The 22185-nt window shown below is 34.5% G+C and overlaps 2 protein-coding genes across 2 annotated transcripts; both read right to left on the bottom strand.

Moving 5' to 3' along the window:
- Window positions 1-820: 820 nt before the first annotated feature.
- LOC110100402 (ultraviolet-B receptor UVR8) lies at window positions 821-5323 on the bottom strand. Its single transcript, XM_020827892.2, has 5 exons — window positions 5191-5323; window positions 4919-5072; window positions 2581-2627; window positions 2343-2470; window positions 821-2270 (listed from the first exon to the last, which is right to left on the bottom strand). The coding sequence occupies exons 1-5, from the start codon at window positions 5246-5248 to the stop codon at window positions 1002-1004; spliced, it is 1656 nt and encodes a 551-aa protein (XP_020683551.1). The 5' UTR covers window positions 5249-5323; the 3' UTR covers window positions 821-1001.
- A 5164-nt stretch (window positions 5324-10487) lies between these two features.
- On the bottom strand, window positions 10488-19728 carry LOC110100401 (protein STRICTOSIDINE SYNTHASE-LIKE 5). The gene is made up of 4 exons (XM_020827891.2): window positions 19120-19728; window positions 17607-17914; window positions 11332-11464; window positions 10488-10945 (listed from the first exon to the last, which is right to left on the bottom strand). Exons 1-4 carry the CDS (start codon window positions 19540-19542, stop codon window positions 10676-10678), a joined length of 1134 nt encoding a protein of 377 aa, XP_020683550.1. The 5' UTR covers window positions 19543-19728; the 3' UTR covers window positions 10488-10675.
- Between the last annotated feature and the right edge of the window lie 2457 nt (window positions 19729-22185).

Genomic DNA, 22185 nt, shown 5'->3' with positions numbered 1-22185 from the left:
ATATTTAGACCAATTAAAGTAAATTTATGCACACATCACATACGCAAGATCTGAATACAAGATCTATTAGCTTGTAGTCAAAGCTCCTAACCAATATATCATTGTTTTCTTTTTATTTATTTTTTTATTAGATCTTTAGGCCAATTAAGTCAAATTCACACACATATAATATATACAAGATTCAAATCCAAAATTTTGTTAAGATGATGAAAACATATAATTAAAAAATAGATATTGACATCGAGATATTAATACATGGGGAGTTCGGACACAAAAAATCGTTCGGTTTTGTAATTGTGAATAGTAAAAGCGTAGGCGTGAATAGTAATTGTGTTTTTATTGTTTATAGTTATAAAATCGAACGATTCTTTGTCTCCAGACTCCGCACTACTTGATGTCATATGTATTTTTTACTGAGCATTATTAAGAAATTTTCCTTTTGGAAGTTCATAAATAATAAGAGAATTTTATTCATTTTTATATATTTAATGTACTTTAGGGATAGAGGGATACATGGAGTTCAACATAATAATAATAAAAAAATATTCGATTGAATTTGTTTATATTATTATTATTAAATTTGTTGAAGAGATGAAATAAAACAAAGCTTTTTATTTTTGAAAGAGATTTAATGTGTGTTTATTGAGCAAACAGCTCCATACATGAATGGATCAAACCAAATTGAATCAAGCAATACACGAACATAGCAATATCGGGTTTCCGTTCCGGGTCGGGTCGTTGTGCCGCGCGGTAAAGAGTAAGAGCACGTGACGACATTTTATTGACGTCCGGATGTAGAGCTACGTCAGGTGTCCGGACCTAATAAAAATTCTACACACCATTATTGAAATATTAGTTTTTTAAACAAAAATCATACATATACTAATTCAAAACCAATCCATCAAGCAATCAAACCTCGCACTTCAATTCTATAAAACCATTAAGCGCTTATTCCCGCATACAGACATCACACGTATAACCACCTTACACACATAAACTGATCATGGTTGCCTCCCCAACGAAAGAGAACGAATATACTCCTTGACAACCTCCTGTATCCTTCTCTTCATCAACCGATCCTTCACCGCAGAAAGCATGCCCTCATAGAACATCTTCAGCCTGGCAAGCTCGTCTGTGTCGGCAGCCTCCATCACATTTTCTAACTCTCTTTTGATATCAAACACTTCAGAATCATACAGTGACTTCGGCAAGTTCCTCTGATCAAGAGATTTCCTAAAGATCGAGACATGGAGCACTGTCGCATACCGCTCCATTAGCGTCAGCTTCTCGCGAAGAACACTCAATTCCTCCATTGCCGATGTCTCCGAACTACTACTCCCGCTTCGATGAAAACTAGCCTTGCTTTCATAGTTCCTCTTCAAGCCTGCTTCGAGTGATGGCCACATCAAAGGAACTGGGACAAAGCTATCGGCAGTTTGACCTCTCCCAAGCACGCCACTTCGTCCCCTTCCCCAAGCCCAGAGCTTTTCTCCATCGCCTGCAACTAGAACAGTATGCGCAGCCCCACATGCCAGTTGCACTGGAACAGGAAATAGACCTCCAGGTGTCTCACTGCAACGATGCCTTATGGGGAAGAGAGCATCACCAGCATTGTCTCCTGCCAAGCTAGCATCAGGGCACAAGCCAAGACCCTTCTCCATTCCCCAGGACCAGACTTCTCCGCTTGCAGAGAGGACCGATGTGTGGAACAGTCCACAATCGAGAGAAATCAAAATGGTTTCCATAGGCAATCCATCAACAGGTTCAGGTAATGATGTGCTCATTGCAGTCCCGTGGCCAAGCTGCCCATTCTCGCCTAGGCCAAAGGTCCAGCACCTAGATTCAATCTCCTGGTCGTATGACTTCTTATGTGTGAGAATGGCAGTGTGGAAGGCTCCACAAGAAATCTCATAGATAGCCCAAGGGGAATCCTCACCAAATGTTGAGATGGCTTGTGGGCGAGCCCTGCCTTCCTTGTCACCTAAACCAAGTTGCCCATGGTTGTTGTTGCCCCACGCATAGCACACGAGATCAGTGCCACTAAAGTTCTCGCCGGCACTAACGGCGGCCACCACATGCTCATTTCCACAGGCCACTTTGACGACGGTATGGCCATGAAAGTCCCAAACGGGTAAAGGAGAAGAGCTGCTCACTAGGCTGAAAATCTCTTCTTCAGTGCTGCTAGGCTGAGGGCTGTTGCCCCATATCCACAAAGCCCCAAGGTTATCAATGGCAAGCGACATCATTCCTCCAGCTTTGATAGAAGAAACCTGCAAAAATTGCAAATTTTAGATTGATGAAATCATGTTTGGATTCAAGCACTTTTACTGAATATAACCTACCTTCAAAGGAGTAGTTTGGCGGTTTGCATTTTGATCCCTTGACAGGGAGTTTGGCGCACCCAACTCTTTGAACTGCTCTATGATTTTTGGCACTGAAGAATTCTCTTCACCATGGCCGAGCTGGCCATCCATAAATTTGTCAAGGAAAGTGATTCTTTATTAGAATGGAACATTCTCTTAGTGAATCCTGTATTGATTGATTCATCCATTTATGGCATGATTAAATGAAAAAGGATACAGATGTTATAACCCCATGACCAAACTGAACCGTCATCTGCCATATGAGTAAGAAATTGAAGTTAACATACCAAACGATGCCAAGATTGTATGAGATTTTGCAGCAGACAATAAAGTGAGTTGTGAAAGAAAACTAGTGCTACTAAATCGTAAAATTACCTAGGACTAGTGAAGATAATAATCATATAACAAGTTTTAAAAAATGTTAAAAAAAAATGAATGTTATACGTAGGTTTCGCTGGCTCTCGATCTCCCTTGCTTGCTGATCATATCCGAACTCTAACTTGCACAAACTTGTCTTCCTTCTTCCTCCCTTTTTCCTTCTCTTTCTCTCTAGTTTTTCCCTTCTCCTTTTTCCACTTGGCACAGCTTCCTCTCATTTAAAGCCTATTCGGTTCAAAAAAAGGGAGCAAATCACAGTTATTTTACACGAGGAGTCGCTACTTTTTCCCTCATACGCGATCCTTTGCTCAATGGCGCGATTCGTCTCCATTCTGGGTAGCTCGCACATGCGGACTGTCCGATCCGCTCACGCCCTCCCGCTTTGTTCATCTCTGCCTGTTTTATTAACTGGTTGGGTTTTTTTTTTTTTTTTTTTTTTTTTTAACTGGTTGGTTCACATACCGGTTCTTACACTTTACCCAAGTTAGCTCCTTTGCTCTTGGTTGGATATTCTCCTTCTTGTGTTCTTTGCTCACTTGCACCTTGATCCTCTCCTTGCTTGATTGCCTCTGTGAAAGCTTCCTTCCTACTTGATGAATGGACCAAGATCCTTCTCATCTTTTTCTTGGCTCAAGGTAGAGAAAGAATTAGAGAGAGAGGGAGAGGAACTTCTAATGAAAGAGAAACGACAGCTTGGACTTGGAGAAGGTTTACCTAATGTTGGTTAAATTTTGCAAGTAAACTAATGTTTGGTCAGCTAGAGAGAGCAGGGGAGTGGAAAGACATCAACATGCCATGAATTTCTTTCATGGTTGAATTCATTCCTTGGTTGAATTTGATTGGAATTGATTTAGCCTACATACAATCTATTATATTCAGACTCCTAAATGCATAGTTTTAATAAAATCTAAATAATGATATGACTAATTCGTTATTACATGCATGCATGAGATAAATTATTAGATTGGATAATTCTTATTACTTGCAAGAGAATTCTTATTAACAAGGATTAGCATTAAGCCCATATCTTTTTGCTTTAGTCATGGATGTTCTCACTAGACATTTGCAAGAGGATGTACCTTGGTGTATGCTTTTTGCTGATGATATTCTTCTTGTTGATAAGACTAGAAAGGGAGTTGAAGGTAAACTTGAATTATGGAGGTCAACCTTAGAGTCTAAAGGTTTTCACTTGAGTAGATCTAAAACTGAATATATGGAGTGTAATTTCAATAGAATAGACCTAGTGAGGGGATTGTGACTTTGGGAGATCAAGTTATTAATAAGAGTACATATTTTAGATATCTTGGATCTATTGTTTTGATTGATGGTAAAATAGATGAGGATATTATCAGCAGAATTCAAGTTGGATAGTTGAAATGGAGGAATGCATCGGGCTTGTTGTGTGATAGAAAAGTCCCCCTCAAACTTAAGTGAAAATTCTATAAGATAGTGGTGAGACCTGCAATGCTTTATGGTGCCAAATGTTGGCCATTAAAAGAGAAGCATAATACTAAGTTAAGTGTTGCAGAGATGAGGATGCTCAGGTGGATGAGTGGCTTTACCCTTAGAGATAGGATACGAAATGAGCATATACGTGAAAATGTTGGAGTAGCACCAATGGAAGATAAGATTAGAGAGAGTTGCCTTAGATGGTTTGGTCACATAAAACGACAGCCTTTCGATGACCCGGTTAGGAAAGTAGAGGTATTAGAGTTGACTTATGTTAAGAAAGGTAGATGTAGACCTAAAAAGACTTTGTTAGAAAATATTAGAAATGATATTTAGTTATTAGATTTAAATGAGAATTTGAATTTTAACAGGACAAAATGGATAAAAAAGATTTATATAGTCAACCCCACATAATGGGACAAAAGCTTGATGTTGTTGTTGTTGGATAATTCCTATTATTTTGATAATCTTATTCATTTATTTGAATAATTTCTTCTACGTTATGATAAATCTTTTAAATTTAAAATGCAATCTCTTTTCTCCTTCCTCATGGTCGTTGAACCATGCTTATAAGGGAGAGGTTTTTGGATTTTAAATTCAAGCTCCTCTTGAATTAAAAGTTGTCCGCTTGTAGTGTCCTTGTAGCCTTGTATGCTCCATCAATCCAATTAGATTTTTGTGTTTAACCTAAGTTTGACTAGGCATCTAACTTGAGTTTGGGCCTAACTTATGCCCCAGCGGCGACTCCAACAAACTTAGGTTCCCCTCTTCCTCCACTTCCTCCCCTGAAGGATACTCGGACAGGGGAAAGCTCGTCCGTCTCTTTCCCTGTACCTAATCGTCCAAAAGTGCCTCTTCCCCATGAAAATACACTACCGTCTCCTGAGATTCCAAAAATCTAAATTACCTTTCACGCCAATTAACAACGAATTGCATCCTTTCTCTTCTCAGAGTGCAGAAGAACAAAATTCCCAAACCAGTGAGGGAGAGAAAGTGAAACCAGTGAGAGCGAGCGTATGGGCTTCGCCAGCTGCGATGCTTACGACCTTCTTCGTCATCCTGACGATTCCGATGAGCTTGCGGTTGAGACCGTCGTCTGTGGTCGACGACGAGAAGAACAACCTGAACGTGAGATTCGGAAATCAGTGGACACATTTATAATATATCAAATGGTTTGACACGTGTAGGATAGATTTTTTTTTTTGGGACATTTAGACCATTTAAGGCAAACTCATACACACAACGCATACACATGAACTCGAACCTTGGACCTCTTAGTTAGAAGCCTAAGCTCTCAACCAATAGGCCAAGAAGAGTTGTGTACGTGTAGGATAGATAAAATGTGCCTCACTACTTATGCAAAGACTGAAAGATTACTAATTTTGCAAAAAAAAAAAAAAGTTTGTTTTTATTTTTGTGTTTATTTTATTTATATAATTTATATTATTTTAAAATGTATAAACAGAATGTTTAATTTTTTCTTATATTAGTAAATAATAAATTTTAAATATATACCTCAAATTTATGATTTAAAAAAAAAAATTACTCTAACGGTTAACTCATGATTTATTTCACATAAAAAATATTTAATATGTGCTGTTCATGTTATATTTATATCATATCATTATATCAAAGTTTGAAAACTGAGCATAAAAATATATAAATATTTTTAGCATACAAAAATATTGTGTGAATTACTGTTTATAAATTAATGAAAATAAGTAAAAGTAATTTAGATTTGAACATCTTTAATCAAGTTTAGCAATTAAATTTATTTTAAAATAAACATTATATAAATTATAAATATTTAATTATATAAAAAAATCTACCATGAACTCTTTTTAAATGATGAAAATAATCTTCAATTATATAAAATATTTATTTTGTGTATTCCTCCTTTACATACCAATCAAAATTATTTTAAAAGATCAATATAAAAATTTTAAATAGTAAAAAATTATTTTAATCTATATAAAAAAATAAAAAATCTATTTTTATTTTTATCTCTAATTGTATATCATACTCAAGCTAAAATAAATATATATTTTATGTTACGCATTATTGGCAATAAAATTAATTCCAACTTTATGTATGCTTTCACCAAACGTATTTAGCCACATGGATTGTTCCCCGGCAGCTTCGAAATTATTTATGGGTACAGGTAAGGTAGCCTAACGTTTCCTAACGTGAAGAAATTCTCCTTGCTAGTTGCTAACATGGATAAATTCTGCTTTGCTACGCAACCGGGTAGGACCGTAAAAATCCGTCGCAAATGAGGCCTAAATCATTAATGGCTCTCTATTTATTAATTTATATGTAATATTAGATATTTTAGGTTTTATTTGAAACTACTTTTTACTGTGTATTTTTTGAATTTTTATTAGGTTCGGACACCTGATGTAGCTCTACATCTGGACGCCAATAAAATGTCGTCAAATAAATAGAAAAACTTACAAATTATAAAAGCTCTTTATGAAATGCCTAAGAGATAGAAAGAAAAAGACATTATAAAAAGCTCAAGCAAATAAGGATACATGATGACGAATACTTTTGTTTTCTCTAAAACTCTTCCACAATAATTTTATAAAGAAAGCCTTTTAATTATTGCATTCATAAAAAAATTCAACTATTTATAATTGGATAATATTGCGTTAATATCCCTAAAAAATATTATTAAAAAATGATTTAAGTATTAAATATTCCTAAAATCATTCAGAAAATAAGTAATATTTTTAAAATACTAATATTCATATTTATTCATGGTTGAGTTAGGCTGAATAATTCTAAAATTATTCTTGAATCAAATTAAGGTTGTTGGAAAATACTAATGATAGGCCACAAAATAACATCAAATATTTATTCCCTCAAGAGGAATTTAATATTGCAAATGATCTATGAATCAAAGCGCAATATGAGCTCCATTAATTTCAGGATGAAGTTGAGATCAAATTTATGGTCACAAAAATTTGCCATATTAGGCTTAGGGTTGCAAACGAACCAAATATTTGAGGAGTTACTCGTTGCTCGATTCGATTAAAGCTCATTTGTGATCGTTTAAATAACTAAACAAGCAAACTTGAACAACATTTTTAATACTCGGTCATTAAATAAACAAGCTTGAACACTAATGTGTTCGGTTCATTTATGTTCATGAACAACTCATTTGAAGCTTGTGAACAAGCTTGACATTAAGCTCGATAAAAGCTCCATTCGTGTTCGATTTAGAACTCGTGAATAAGCTCGATAAAAATATTCATATAGATTAATCATATTTTTCATTTTAAATAAACAACTGCTTTTATTATAAATTTAATTTCATTTTATTTTACACCTTTAGTAGAATAATTTTGTTCAAGACCAAAAGACATTTCATAGTTGTCAATGTTTGCTAGATTATTTATTTAAAATGTTCATGAACAAATTTAAGATGAATCATAAATCATTTGTTAGTGAACGAGCTCATTTGGTAGCTTGAAAATACTAGTTCTGTATATATTCATGATCTTACTCATTTGATAGCTCAAGAATACTCACTAAATTTATTCATGAACATGCTTGTTTGATAGTGTAAAAAAATTCGTTAAATATGTTCATGAACATAGCCTGTTAATGAAGGTGTTTGTTTAAAGCTCGATAAGCACTAAATGAATCAAACATGAACCAAACATGAACACTATTAATTTAAACGAATCAAACATGAATACAAATAATAAAGCTTGAATCAAACATGAACCGAACAAGCTAATAATAAATGAACTCAAACATGAACACTCACATACGGCTTGATTTGATTCATTTGCAGCCCTATTATTTAGGCTTCCAATTTTTTTTTTTTGGGTTCAAAATTTTTGTTTTATTTAAAGCAATCCAATGACGTGAATACCTTGTGAATCAGTTCTATAATGGTCACAAGAGGTCTAACATGTTTAGATCTAAATGGATAAATGATCAAAATTTGATGAGCTTTAGAATGATTTGAGGCCATAGGATGATCACTCATGGAGGATGGGTGGTTGAGATCAGCCCTCCAACCAGTTGGTGTGTGATGCTGGTGATCCCCAATCAAGTGCTTTATAACTTATGAAAAAGGGGCTTGAATTGATTGATCCATGACCCAAATGCTTATGAATTTAATGTTTTAATGTTATTTGAATTATTGAGATGAGTTAATCATTTTGATTATAATTTTGCAAGATTTAAAGTCCTTTTACTAATCCAAATAATTTTCAGAAGTTATTGGTTCAACTTTGCATGCCTTAATATTCATAATTTTTTCAAAAGTTACGCTCAATCAGATGAAATATGTGAAAACATGATATTTTGATTCATTTTAGTGTGAAGTTGAGAAGATAAGTAATCAAAGTACGAATAAATATTCTATTCATTAAAATAGAAACTAACATTAATTACCAATTTGTAAGAGTTTACGTGTTTTTATTTATGTCCAAATATCCTATACTTTTGAGCATTATTATCCATATAAGTTTGATTATTTGTCTACTCATCCTAATATAAAAAAAATGTTAGAATATTTTAATATAAATTTTTCATATGTGTGAACTAAATTAGTGTATGATTTTACCTTATTTGGTCAAATTGGAGATGAACAAACTCAAAATAAGTTCATCTATAATGTTTAATATGTTGCACCGAGTTCTTGGGCATCTAAATCGATCAAATCAATAGCTTAGAGGGTTCTAAACTAACTAGGTCTCTCTTGCATCTAGCCTCTCCAAACGAAACAATTATTAGGTCCGGACACAGGACGTAGCTCTACATCCGGAGGCCAATAACATGTCGCCATGTGCTCTTACTTTTTACTGCGTGACCCAACGACTCGACCCGGACCAGAACCAGGTATTGCTATGTTCGGGTAGTGCTAGGTATTGCTCGGTATTGCTTGACAATAACGAGAAATACCACTTTGTCAAGATCAAAAACTAGCAATACCGAGCAATACCTAGCAAAACAGAGGTATTGCTCGATATTGCTAGGTATTGATCTTGACATAATGATATTTCTTGTTATTGTCGAGCAATATCGAGAAATACCTAGCAATACCCTGATCTGCACAAATCAGCCAATACATAACAATCCCGGGTCAGGTCCGGGTCGGGTCGTCGGACCGCACAGTAAAGAGTAAGAGCACGTGGCACCATTTTACTGGCGTCCGAACGTAGAGCTACATCAGGACACCAGACCGAATAAAAATTCCTCCAAACGTATAGATGTGGCAGTCTTAAATTATTTCTCTCGAAGAAATGAGTTGATTCATATGAAAATGACTATTTAACAACTTAGTCAATTTGTTTGAGAGATGATGAATATTTTTTAGTTATGTCAGATGTGCATATGATGGCTTTAACAATTTCATCCACCTTATAATTTCTTGAAACTAAGGTAGGAGTTTGATTTCCTGAGCCAAAATGGAGTCATTATATTAGAGGGATTGAAAGCTCTCTATACTTTGTTATCACATAATCCAAATTTCAAAGGTTAAATTCTATGCCCTTCTCAATAAGGCTACAATAGATACTTTCAAACTCAAAAATAAGTTAAGAATCACATAAGCACAACAGGAATATTCTTAGAGCATGTTATATTGCATTAACATTGAGAGGACCAAGAATATATGACATTAAGATTTCGTTTGGGATGGCTTTCTTACTATTTCTTGAGTTAGCTTTCTACTATAAATTTTTTAATTTTTTATTAAAAAGTTGTTTAAAAAACAACAAGAAAGCCATCCCAAACAAAGGTTTCGTTTGAGACTGCTTTCTTATTGCTTTTCTAAAGCGAGTTTCTAGTACAAAAATTTCTAGTTCAAAAAATTTTATACTAAAAAATTACTTTAAAAAATAGTAAGAAACCTGGCCCAAATGAAGCCTTAGTGTCATTCTCCTAAAAAGTCAATTGAGTGCAATTCAGTTATGGCATGTAGTTCAAAACAAAGAAATGCAAAGTCACTCATCATATTGAGAAACAAATGTTTTGTATATGAAAAACATCACAGCTCCACTAATTCAACCCATACAAAAATCATTGCATGCAACACTCAGGTTTCGTTTGGTTATTATGTACTTTTGTAAAAGGCAGTTTTAAAAAATAATGGCTCAGAAAGATGAGTTTTCTAACGGAGAAAGCACATATAAAAAGCTTTATCAAAACAACAGAAAAATTAAAAAATGTTATTATTAGGAACGTGGTTTGAGAAACCAAACAATAAAAAAGAAATAACGTTATCGTTTTTAAAAAGTAATAAGCACAAAAAACATCCAATCAAACTAGGCCTCAACAAGTAACAATGATAACATACACCCAGCACATTCATTAAGGGATAAAACTAAGATCCAGAGTTAAACTTTACTTAACAATTATTGTGTAAAATAAACATAACTATCTTGCAGTTCAAAACCAGTAATCTTATATTTTTGAAAGAAACTCAATTCAGAATACTCACAGCCAAATTTTTATTTTCCACATGATCATATATCTGCTTCAAATTTGAGCAGGTCAATCCTGAGAATATAGCCTTTAGAAATCGAGCCTAGATAGAGATGCTTCCCCACTTTTAGTCCACATGTGACGGAGGGCAAATCTCGATCTGAATAAAGAGCTTTTAGTCTTCCTTCCAAATTTACACTTAACACACCACCTTCCTTAGGTGGGGGAAGACTCATCAGCTTAGAAAGAATCATCAAAAATTTTCTAAGTAGGGGATATTTCAATATCAGATCCCATAACTTGGACCTTCCCTGTAAAAACCAACAAGAAGCTTGGGACATTATAACTAATTTGGTTTATAAACTTTAGACTTGTTGCTTAAAAATTTTTTATCATGCAACATCAGCTGCTATGAAAAATGAAAGAACTTATTTTAATGCATTTAATCATGAATATGAGTTTGTTTGGGACGGTTTTCTTGCTGCTTCATAAAGCAACTTTCTAACAGAAAAAAAATATTTTTTTAACTAGAAAGCTGCTTTAAGAAGCAGTAGAAAAGTCGTCCCAAACAAAGCCTATATGTGAGATACCTTACCTTTTTTAACTAAATAACTTATTTTTATTTGAGCTGAGCTGGTTTATGTTTATCAGTAATTTGATTATATAAAATCCAAAAAGAGAAGGCATGAGTAATTACCCCACTTAACCCAATCCAATATTGACCTTCTCCATCATATTTAATGTTATCTGGATATCCTGGTAAGTTCTCAACAAACTTGTCAATTTCCCCTTTCTTCTCACCTTTAATGAAATATCTACTGCATCTTCTCCTGCATAAAGTAAAATGAAGAATTAAGCTTATAATAAATTTAGGAACTTTACAATGATGAATGAAGCGTGCGATTCTCTCCCTTGTTTTTGGCTTGTTTTGTATCTTTAATGTTAATTATTTAATTTGTTCTGTACTGATATTCCAACGGATAAAAATAGAAGAATCAATCCTTTTTTCTTATAAATGCAATACTTTGGCTCTGACTTCGTTTTGATCCTTACCATTTTGATTGTCTCAGTTAAGATTTAAAATTATTACATTTACATCCAAAATTGAAATAAAATAATAAAGAAAATCAAATTTTGTTCAAATGAAGACTGACTACTGACATGAGACCCACCACCCAACTTAATAGTAGCTCTATCAGAGTTATTGATGATCATAGTTTGAGTTGTGCCATATTGCATTTATTGTATTTAGGCTTCGTTTGAGACAACTTTCTTATTACTTTCTAAAACGGCTTTCTAGTACAAAAATTTCTTGAACTAGAAATATTTATATTAGGACTTTGCTCTACAAAGCAGTAAGAAAGCTATCCCAAACAAAACCTTAGGTTTTCATTTCACTTTGAATTAAAATAAATGATTAAAGAAGTACTTTGGATGTTTGGTCATGTAGAGAAGAAAGATTTGATACGAAAGACAATTATTTTTATTTCGTGTGTCCACATGTGATAGTGCGATATATAATTATAGCATCGAGAAATAAGTGGAAGGGGTGTTAACACGTAATTAATTGCTCTACCTAATAAAGAAATGATGTAGACACACAAGCAAGAAAACCGACACAAAGAGAACAGTGGATAGAAATGAAACCAAATTCTATTAAAAGTAGCAATCAACTAAAACGTTCAAAATCCAACAAGAAAACTCTAAGGGATTTTTAAAGAAATAAAGAGAAAAACAACGCTATCCTCAGACAACAGTCAGAGCGGGTTTCTCTCATGCATCGATTTGTAGGTTAAATAAGATAAGTGCATAGGACTAGCAAACCGATGGTCCACCACTGCAAGATCGTCCAATTCTTCCAAATCAACCAACAATCATCACCAAAGCTCAAGAAGAAGGATACAGATGAATTGGAACTTGCGGAGAGACGAAAGAGGTTAGAAGCCAAGACGAAAGGTTAGAAAGAGCTCGCAAGATTTCCGGAGGGGATGAGAAAGAAGAATGGAACAAGCTCGCAAGCTTTTCCAATAACCCGCAGGTCAATAGCAAATATGCTCAAATAATCAACTCCCTTCCTTCACAACAACTTCTCATATTTATAGGCAAGATAGGAGAATACCATTAGTCACATACATTAATTTTCCACAAGAACCCAAGCACCAAGTTTATGGAATTTCCCATTTGCTTTTCACGGAAAAACAGCCCAGCTTAAGAAACCGAAGGAGCAACCACAGGAATCAAGGAGGCCGCACGTGTGACACCCCAGGCATACATAGTGAAAGGATTCGTCTGACAGTCTCGATCAATCTCCATTCCTGCTCCCTTGCTCGGACCTGAAATTGTTAACCACATATAATGAGCTTCAAAAAGCCCAGCAGGTCACTAAAAACCTACAACTGAAATCAAAGTACGGTACAGAAGCAATATGCATGTCAATCAGTCGAATCTATAACAGTCAGTTGCACATGATCAGTGAATCAATGCAGATACGGAAATCAGTAGTTAATGCACATTCAATAAAATCCGTAGTCAGCAGTAGAAGAATCGTTAAACAGCAGGAAGAAATCCGTAAAGCTCAATAAATCAGTACATACGATAAATCTCGTAAGGATCCAATGAAATCTCGATCAAATCGGTAGAGGAAAATCATCGTCTCGATATCAGTTAAATCAATATCGAATCAATCAAATCAATCATCTTTGGTCAATATTATCAATCGGTAAAGAAAACAGAAATAGGATTCGGAGTCTTTACTGCAAGACGAACAAATCTTCTAACAACGACGACGGACGAAAATCGCTCCGCGGCCTCCGAAACCAAGCTTTTCATTTCTTTCCTTCTCTTTCTCTCTCCTGATTTCTCTTTCTCTCTCTTCAAATGAATCCAAAATATCTCTATCGGATATTTATTAACACTGATCGTCCCGGACGATCCAATTTCGTCCTGGGACGATTTGCCCTCTGGCAGAATTTCGTCCAGACGAAATTAAATAGCGTCCGGACGACTTGCTCTCTAGACAAATTTCGTCCAGACGGATCGTCCCGACCCTTCCAGGTTCGTACAGACGAAATTGACAGATTCTTCACAATTTTCTTCAGTTCGTCCCGTACTAAATCCAGTTCGTACGGACTAACTGCACTAAAAAAAATCAGCTTTGGAGGGGGTTTTACAGCACGGAACCAAGGCGCCAAAGCCACGGGAAACTTCCCCAGGCTCGGAAAACTAGCAGCCGATGAAGGAACTAAGGAGACAATGCTCGGAAACAGCAACCCCACATGAATTCAAGGCACAGAATTCAGCCATCGTTTAAAACAAGCCACGGGTTCCCAAGAGACAAGAAGAAACGGGAAGGAGAAGGGACAAGTCCACCCCAAAATTGAATCCTTCATAATGAGCAACCTTTTGAACATTAATGAGCTACTAAACTTCAACTCAAACAGCTAAGGGAATGAGCTCAACCCCAACTTTCTCCATTTATCACCAAAGGCTCCAAACAACTAACCCGTGAACCAGCAGCAACCAAAGGACCAATCGAGCCAGCAAACCAAAGGTCTACCAAGCCCTATGCACAACCTATCATGTTCATTGGATGCTTTCCCATCATTGGATAGCTAAAAAAAAAAACTTAAAATATACTATTGTTCAAATAAAAATAAAATTACAGAAATATTTGATAGCATAAAAAAAGATAAAAATAAGGAAAATTACAAATGCAAAAAATATTCATTTAGGAGTTTCTTCAAATAAACTCCTTCAAGATGGAGTCTTTGGAGATGACATCAATGTTGACATGTAATTGATTGAGACAAGAGGTTTGGTTTGAGCATTAGCAAGTTGGTCGGCAGATAAAATATCGTATACGTGAAGGGCGTCAGTTTGCAAAAGATGGGTGGTGGTGGAGAGGACAAGAGGCCAAAATGTAAGTGGCATATGTGCTTGATAAAGTAGAGTAAGATCTGTCTGAAAAAGATGAACATATTCACATAGATCATTATGTTTTGAAATGTGAAGACTGGTGAAATAAGCACTGCCAGCGGAGTCAAGAAAAGTTTTTAAAGCTATGTAATTTTCTAACAAGGCTTTAAAGTGAGAAAATGGAGAGAAACTTACATTTTTCTTAACATGATAGAGCTAGATGTATCCATTAAAGAGATCAACAACTACAACATAGTATTTGTAGTATTTATAAGAGGTTGTTAAACAGATATAAACGCCCAAAGTGGAGAAGTTCCAATGAAATAGAAGTAGTATTTGATAAGCATGAAAATGTAAATTATGAGTTTTATAATAACGACATGAACTACATATTAGAGCAGCAACACAAGAATACTTAATTTACTTAAATTGTAATCTGTAGCTTATATAGCATATAGCCTTTTATGTATCAAGTACAATCTATAAATACACATGTATCATATGAAGCAAATATGAAAATGAATAATATCTCTCTGTTTACTTTCCCTTTCTCACTTGTTTTCTTGTTCCTGTAAAGATTCAAAGATTACGTTTCTACACTACAAACTAACGGAGATACAGTTGATGAAGATAAAGATAGAATGCACTTGGACTCTTAAGTGGTGCAAAATGGCATAGGGGTCCCCATGACGAAGATGTTATTGATCGGTGAAAGATTTAGTGGTGAAGAAGGCAAGCACAAGATTTGAGCGGGGCCATTTGTAGATGCTTTGTTTTTTTATCTTCGCGGACGAGCTTATTCAAACTGTCTAGATGATCAAAACATGCTCATGCTGTTTGTTTTACAAAATAATATCTCGATCGTAAATTTTTATGTAAGTGAAGATTTGACTTAGAAAAAGCTTGCATGCATATATTTCTCATAAATGATTTGTGATTTCAACATCTTGCCCATTGCACGCACAATTATTTATGACGACAAATGCATTGTAACGCACGAACTCAAATCCGAGGGTGTGAGCGGATGAGAAGCGTCATGGAGTCATGTGCAACAATGTGCAAACTATGGGTTTACAAAAAGTTATGGAAGAAAAAATATTTTTTTAAAAGATTTTATAATGTTTTTACCGTATAACTTTTAATATGTTATTGTATGTTTTATTCTGAATAATTTGACTATAAGAAATTAAATTTCACCGATTTGTTTTTCCTACACAAACTTTTGAGATCTAAGTCAATTGAGATTTTTCTGGAAATTATAATAGTGATATAAAAGTTTCAAAATGTTCAAGTGAATATCCCTATGAAGTTGGAATTTGAACATAAAAAGTTTAGTGAGTATAATTAAACGAGCAACGCGGCTCCTTATTGGTAATTCTGACAATTCATATATTATCCAAGTATTGCATTAAAATCATAGTTAATTATTGTTGTATTTGCATTTAACTACCTATAACATGACATTGGAAGAGTTCTGATATGTGAAAAATACACTCTCTATTATAATATAAGGGTCTATATGTTCTATTATGGCCTCATTTACTTAATGTGAATGTGGGCGGGATTCTAACCCTATTTGCTAAAAGCACGCGTAGGAGGTTATGTGGTACTATTTTGTTCTAATTATGATTCCACTTACTATATGCAGGTGTGGGAGGTTAAAGGAAGGTATAAGTGGTAGTGGAATTATAAACATGCACGATACATGTGTATTGTAATCATGCATTACATACATTAATAATTTAAAGAATCAAGGTATATGTGATATTCTGAATTGAATATTAGCAAATTTTGAATTTCTATATGAACCCTGATGAAATGTGAAAGTCAAGTGCAAGTGAACATCTGATCACAAGTGTTCTGTAATACATCTGAAATTTCAAGTGGCTTGAAAAGTGAGAACTCTAAAATCAAGTATACACTGAACCCCATAAAATTATGTTTTACTAAAATTTTGTTCATTCTTAATAAGTCCCTGTATTTTTATTAAATTTTTTTTTAATATTTTATTAGACATTGGTATCTATGATGGGCTAGGAAGGAAGACCATTGAGCTGGTTGTGCCCATTATGTTAATCTTCTGGTGTTTCAATTAAGAAAATAAATTTTCCTATCACAAAGAAAGTGTGAATTAGATCTACCACATGAAACTAGTATATTAGCTTACAAATCAGTTGACACTCTAATGGAAGAAGGTTTGAAGCTATGTTGAGCAAGCCAAGTACTAGTAACCAGTGGGAGATAATGGAGACTTGTTGAAAGACTAATGTACTTAGCTCTTCCAAGATCAAATCTTGCCCATGCTATGAGTATACCTAGTTAGTTCATGTATAGTCCTAGAAAGCAACATATGAATATAGTCATATGCATTTTGAGTATCTTAAATCTGCCCCAGAGAAAGAAATTCTATTGAATTAAATTATAAATGAATAAAATATCGAGGTATATACAGATGTTGATTAGGCAGGACCAATTGATGACATGAGATCAATATCAATATACTATACTTTTGTATGTGGGAACTTAGTTACAAGGAAAAGCCAGAAACAGAGTATGGAGGAATGATCTTAGGAATTTTTGAAGTATTGTGGCTAAAATTTCTCTTACCAAACCTAGCCATTCCCAAAAGCAACCAATCCAACTATGATGTGATAGTAACGCAAGTGGTATAGTTCATAATTAGTTCAGCATGATTGTACAAAGCACGTCGAGGCAGATATATTCTTCTTTAAAGAGAAACTGGATGATAAGGTTGCAAAGCTACCAAGGATTCAGTCAGAAATTTTAGTAGTAGATGTTCTTAACAAAGGTGTATTCAATCAGGTACTCTCAAACTTTTTAGACAAGTTAGGTGTGTGTGAAATCTATGCACCAACTTGAGAGGGAGTGTTAAGATTATCAACCTCAAAATATTTTTCTACCTTTGTAATTCATCTCCTCCAATTATATTAATTGTAGGATGACTAAACTTCAGTTTTAAATATCATTAAAAACATAAGAGGAACTCGCAAAATACTTTCTCCTAAAATGAATTGGATTCTGAAAATGGCTACTTACAGAGAGGATTCACAGAAGATGAGAGAGAGTTGGTCAGGAGAAACAGCTACACCATTAGCAAAATAGAGATCACGTGCAAGCACTGCTGTTTGATTATTTGATGGATCAAAGCTAATCAACCGTCCATTAGGCCTTCCTTCAAGAAATTCCAAAACATGGTCCTCTATGTCATACTTATGTGATGCGTCAGTGAAGTAAATCAAGCCGTCCGATGAAACATCAACGCCGTCTGTCAATTTAAATTTTAGACCTTCAGCCTCATCTGTTAGCAAGTTTACTTCCCCATCTTCATTCACTTTCAAGAGTCCCTGCCATTTGCCATAGAAGGCAACATGCAAATTAAAGTTCCTCAACATGTTAAAAATCCTGTGCTTCTTATAATCCACAAACTACTAATCTTTATGTGTGTAAACGTTAAGCTCTTATACTGCCCTAAATATTATGGCATAGGAAGATTTTTTTTTTCTACTGTGAGAAATCCAAACAACGTTAAGTGTATCTCATTCACATTTACTAAAGAACAGAAGTGCAGCTTAAAAAGAGCAAAGCTCTTGCTCCCCTAAAGATGAAAAATTTATTACGTGCGCGTTCGGATGCTAATCAGGAGTCGCCACATCACCCAATGCACAATGCATTGCGTGATGTGGTGGCCCCTGATTGGCCTCCGGAATAATCTCTCCCAAAGATTAAAGAGCTAAGCTTTTTTTTTTGGGGGGGGGGAGTCAAATCAGTTGTGCCCAAACTTTAATTGGATCATGATGTATATCCAGCCTTTAACAGCCTACATATTATTGTTATAATTAAATTAATTAAATTTTAATAATACTTTAAATGGTTGCCTATAAAATGAATTAAACAAATAAAAAGGGAGTTGCGCCCCTCAAAATTGTAATATAATTAAAATGAGAATTTAATAATCAGAAAAGTACATTTTATTTATACATAATTTTATCTTAAAAGCTTATAAATATTTTCTTTAATGAAAAAAATTATGCCACATATATCAAATGTCCAGAAAGCATGAGCTTTAAAGATTTTTATATTTATAGTAATCTTTTTTACCAGCAGGGTGAGTACTCGAATTAAAAATAATAATAAATAAATATAATTCTTGAAGTTTATTCTGTTACATTAAAATATTTTTTAATCAAAGTATTTTAAGTCAATTTTTTCAAAAAGCCAAAAGAGAAGCTGGAAGTATTTAAAAAAAGACAACATAAAATAAATATAAAATATAAAAGACAAAAATTGTTTCAAAAGCATCCGTACATATTTTATTACTTCATATAATTTTTTTATAAAATAATATATCAGAATATTTTTATAAGCTTCAAAATTAATATTATATATGGTATGTCAAGACTCAAATGCAAAATAAATTTACAGATTTTAAAGCACATTAAAAAATATTTTATATCAAAATATTCTGACATATCTCTTAAAAAAAAATTAAAACTATTTTTTTTAATCACAGAAATTGAATTGATCTTAAGATTTTCCAAAAGAAAATGACCTTGTAAGCTTCGGCAACCACAATGCTTCCATCTGGCGAGAGAGCAACACCAAGCGGCCGTCCGCCGACGTAAGCCCAGTCTTCAACGCCCTTTTCCGCCGGCCGGAATCTCCTGATCCACCCATCATTGCAACCGGTGTAAATAAACCCCTCTTTCGCATCATAGGCCAAATCCTCGGGCCCCGGCAACAGGCCATCGCCTAAGCGTTCGCTCTCTTTTCCGAGCACCGCCCGGTGATTTTTGTAAACTGCCGCGATCTCCGGTGAGTCGAAGCCTGCCGGAAAGGGCACTGGATCGAAGTCACCAAGTTGGGCGGCGAGAAGAAAAGCTACTAGAAGGGGGGTCAGGATCAAGAGGAGTAGGCGGAGGGCGAGACGGACACGTGGACTGCGGCGACCGGCGGACTGGTTTGGCTTAGCCATGCGTAAGCGAGTAGGAATAGGAATTGGATTGAGGACAAGAAAGGATAGAGTATGTTTTATTTGAAGTCAACGAGTTGGGCGGCGGGGAAGAAAAGCTACTAGAAGGGGGGTCGGGACTAAGAGGAGTAGGCGGAGGGCGAGACGGCCACGTGGACCGCTGTGACCGGAGTGGTTTGGCTTAGCCATGGGTAAGCGAGTAGGATTAAGGAGTCCGAGAAAGGATAGAGTATGTTTTATTTGAACATACAACAAACTATAGTGAAAGCTGGGAGAAATTATTGACTCCTGACGTAGGGACTTACTCCAATTAAATTTAGACACGTGGATTTCATAAGACCCCTTGATTCGACTCAGCCCACTTATAAGAATTTTGGAATCCCGGAAAAATTATTAGGTGCGGAGTGCAGACGGGGACACAGACACAGGGTACCAAGCGGTACCCAGCGGTACCGAACGGTACCTAGCTGGATTTTATACTAGTGTGCGGACGGTTCTTCCCGTCTGCATTCCGCACCTAATAATCTCTCGGAATCCCGGCAGCCCACTTATTTGTTTATGTTAAAAAAAAAATCTCATAAAAGCTCTCAAATATTTAGTGTTTTTGCATAATAAAATTTTTGGTATCTATTGACAAAGAAAAAATGAGGAAGAGCCAATAAAGATGAATATTAGTTTGGAGGAGGACGTTGTGTTTTTCAAGCAGATGATATGTCCATAAGATGTGGAATTCGAAGGGAGGTATGTAAATGTCTATGAAGAAAAAGACTTGAGGTTGAAAAAAGCCAGAGGGGTCCAAGGGGGCAACGCCCCTAGCTGGGTTTAACTGGTCATGTCGCAGGGTCAAGGGGCAGGGCCCGTGAAACAAATTTTGATTATAAGAGTAATTTTTAAGTTTCGTTTGTTTTTATAGTTTGTAAGTCGTTTGTACTCTGTGATTTGCAGATCATTTGTCTTTTGAAGATTGTAATAAAAGCGCAAGGTTGACATGCCCTGACGGGAAAATGCATACTTATGCAAATCAATTATGTAAAATTTTCAATGATATTTTTATTCATTTTAAAGATTTCATAGCTTTTTCACAGATGTGTATTACGGAAAGTATGTTGATTTTTTTTAACTATGTATTGTTGACGCGTACTGTTGTGTATTATTGATTTGTATTGCTATATACTACTGTGTACTGCTGTGTATTATTGTGAATTATTGTTGTGTACTACTGTACATTGCTGTGTATTGCTATTATATACTGCTATTTACTGCTATGTATTATAGTGTACTAATATGTTTACAGTGTATTGTTGATATGTACTGCATATGAAAAACATCAGCTGCCCAAAATAATTGTATCTAACATCGATCTGCATCATTATTATTCTTTAAATGAATAGATTGAGTTGCATAACCCATTATGTACATGCAAATAAAATCTTTAAGGCTTAATAAGCAATGCAGAAAGTTGTATGATGAAACATTGAATGTGGAGAATGGGTGCTTTTAGATTAATTGAATAAAAAAAAGTGATGTTATTTATTTTGTATTTCTTATTTGAACAATTATCTTCTCATGCCTCTTTTGTACCACATAGCTTTGTAAAATATCTTTCAGAAATTGTTCTAGGAATCATATGTCAAATTCATGTGAAAAATAAATCACTATACACAACAACAATACATAGATGTATATAGTAGTACACAACAATACACAATAATACATAGCAGTACAATGTGTTACACAGTAGTACATAGCGATATACAATAGTATATAACAATACACAACAATGAATACATAAACGAATGATAAAAAATATATAATAATTACATCTAAGAGAATAAATGAACGTAAAAAATTATAATTTTACATATTTGATTTATAGAAGCACGCGTTTTTGCGGCATTCGGCATATACATTTTTTAAGAATACATTCTAAATGAATGTGTGTGAAACATCGCAAGAAAATACATAAACAATTGATGCAAAGTTTATAAATTCCTCGTTGAAGTATTTGGGCTTGTTTGAGAACATGATATGCCGTGAAGGTGAATACAGTTCTATGGTATTTGCCTTTACGATAGATTTCTCTATTGAAAAACTAAGCTCAACAAAACTTATATTGTCTTATAATATACATTGAAAAGAAATTATTAGGTAAATAAAAAGCACCTTAAGCATAAGCTTTTTCTTCTTTTCCAATGGCTTTAAAGTCCAAACCAATCTCCATCTTCATTGCCTATTTCTCATTTTTTTCTCAACAGGCACCAAAAGTTTTATTCCACAAAAATCCTAAATATATATTAAGAGCTTTTGTGATTTCAAAAATTTCATAGCTGGGTTGGGTCACATCATCAGGTCTTAAGAAATTCATGTGTCTTAATTTAATTAGAGTCAAAATGTAAAGCTACGTCCGGAGTCCACAAAGAATAATCTCCAGAAAGAAGGGGACTATAACTTGCAGTGTCTATAAAAAAAAGGTAAGATTATTCTAATTAAATATTTGATCTAGCTTTCAAAATTTTGAATATATGTTAAAATGGGAATAGCATAAATTATTTATATATTCCATTCATATTAAATTATATTCAATAATTTAAACTTCATCTAATTATTTATGATCAAGATATCCTCATCTAAAATTTATTGAAATAA

The sequence above is a fragment of the Dendrobium catenatum genome, unplaced genomic scaffold (assembly GCF_001605985.2).
Source record: "Dendrobium catenatum unplaced genomic scaffold, ASM160598v2 fragScaff_scaffold_1220, whole genome shotgun sequence".
In the NCBI taxonomy this organism is placed as follows: domain Eukaryota; kingdom Viridiplantae; phylum Streptophyta; class Magnoliopsida; order Asparagales; family Orchidaceae; genus Dendrobium; species Dendrobium catenatum.
The sequence above is the reverse complement of the archived record's forward strand: the minus strand, read 5'-3'. Positions and strand labels throughout refer to the sequence as shown.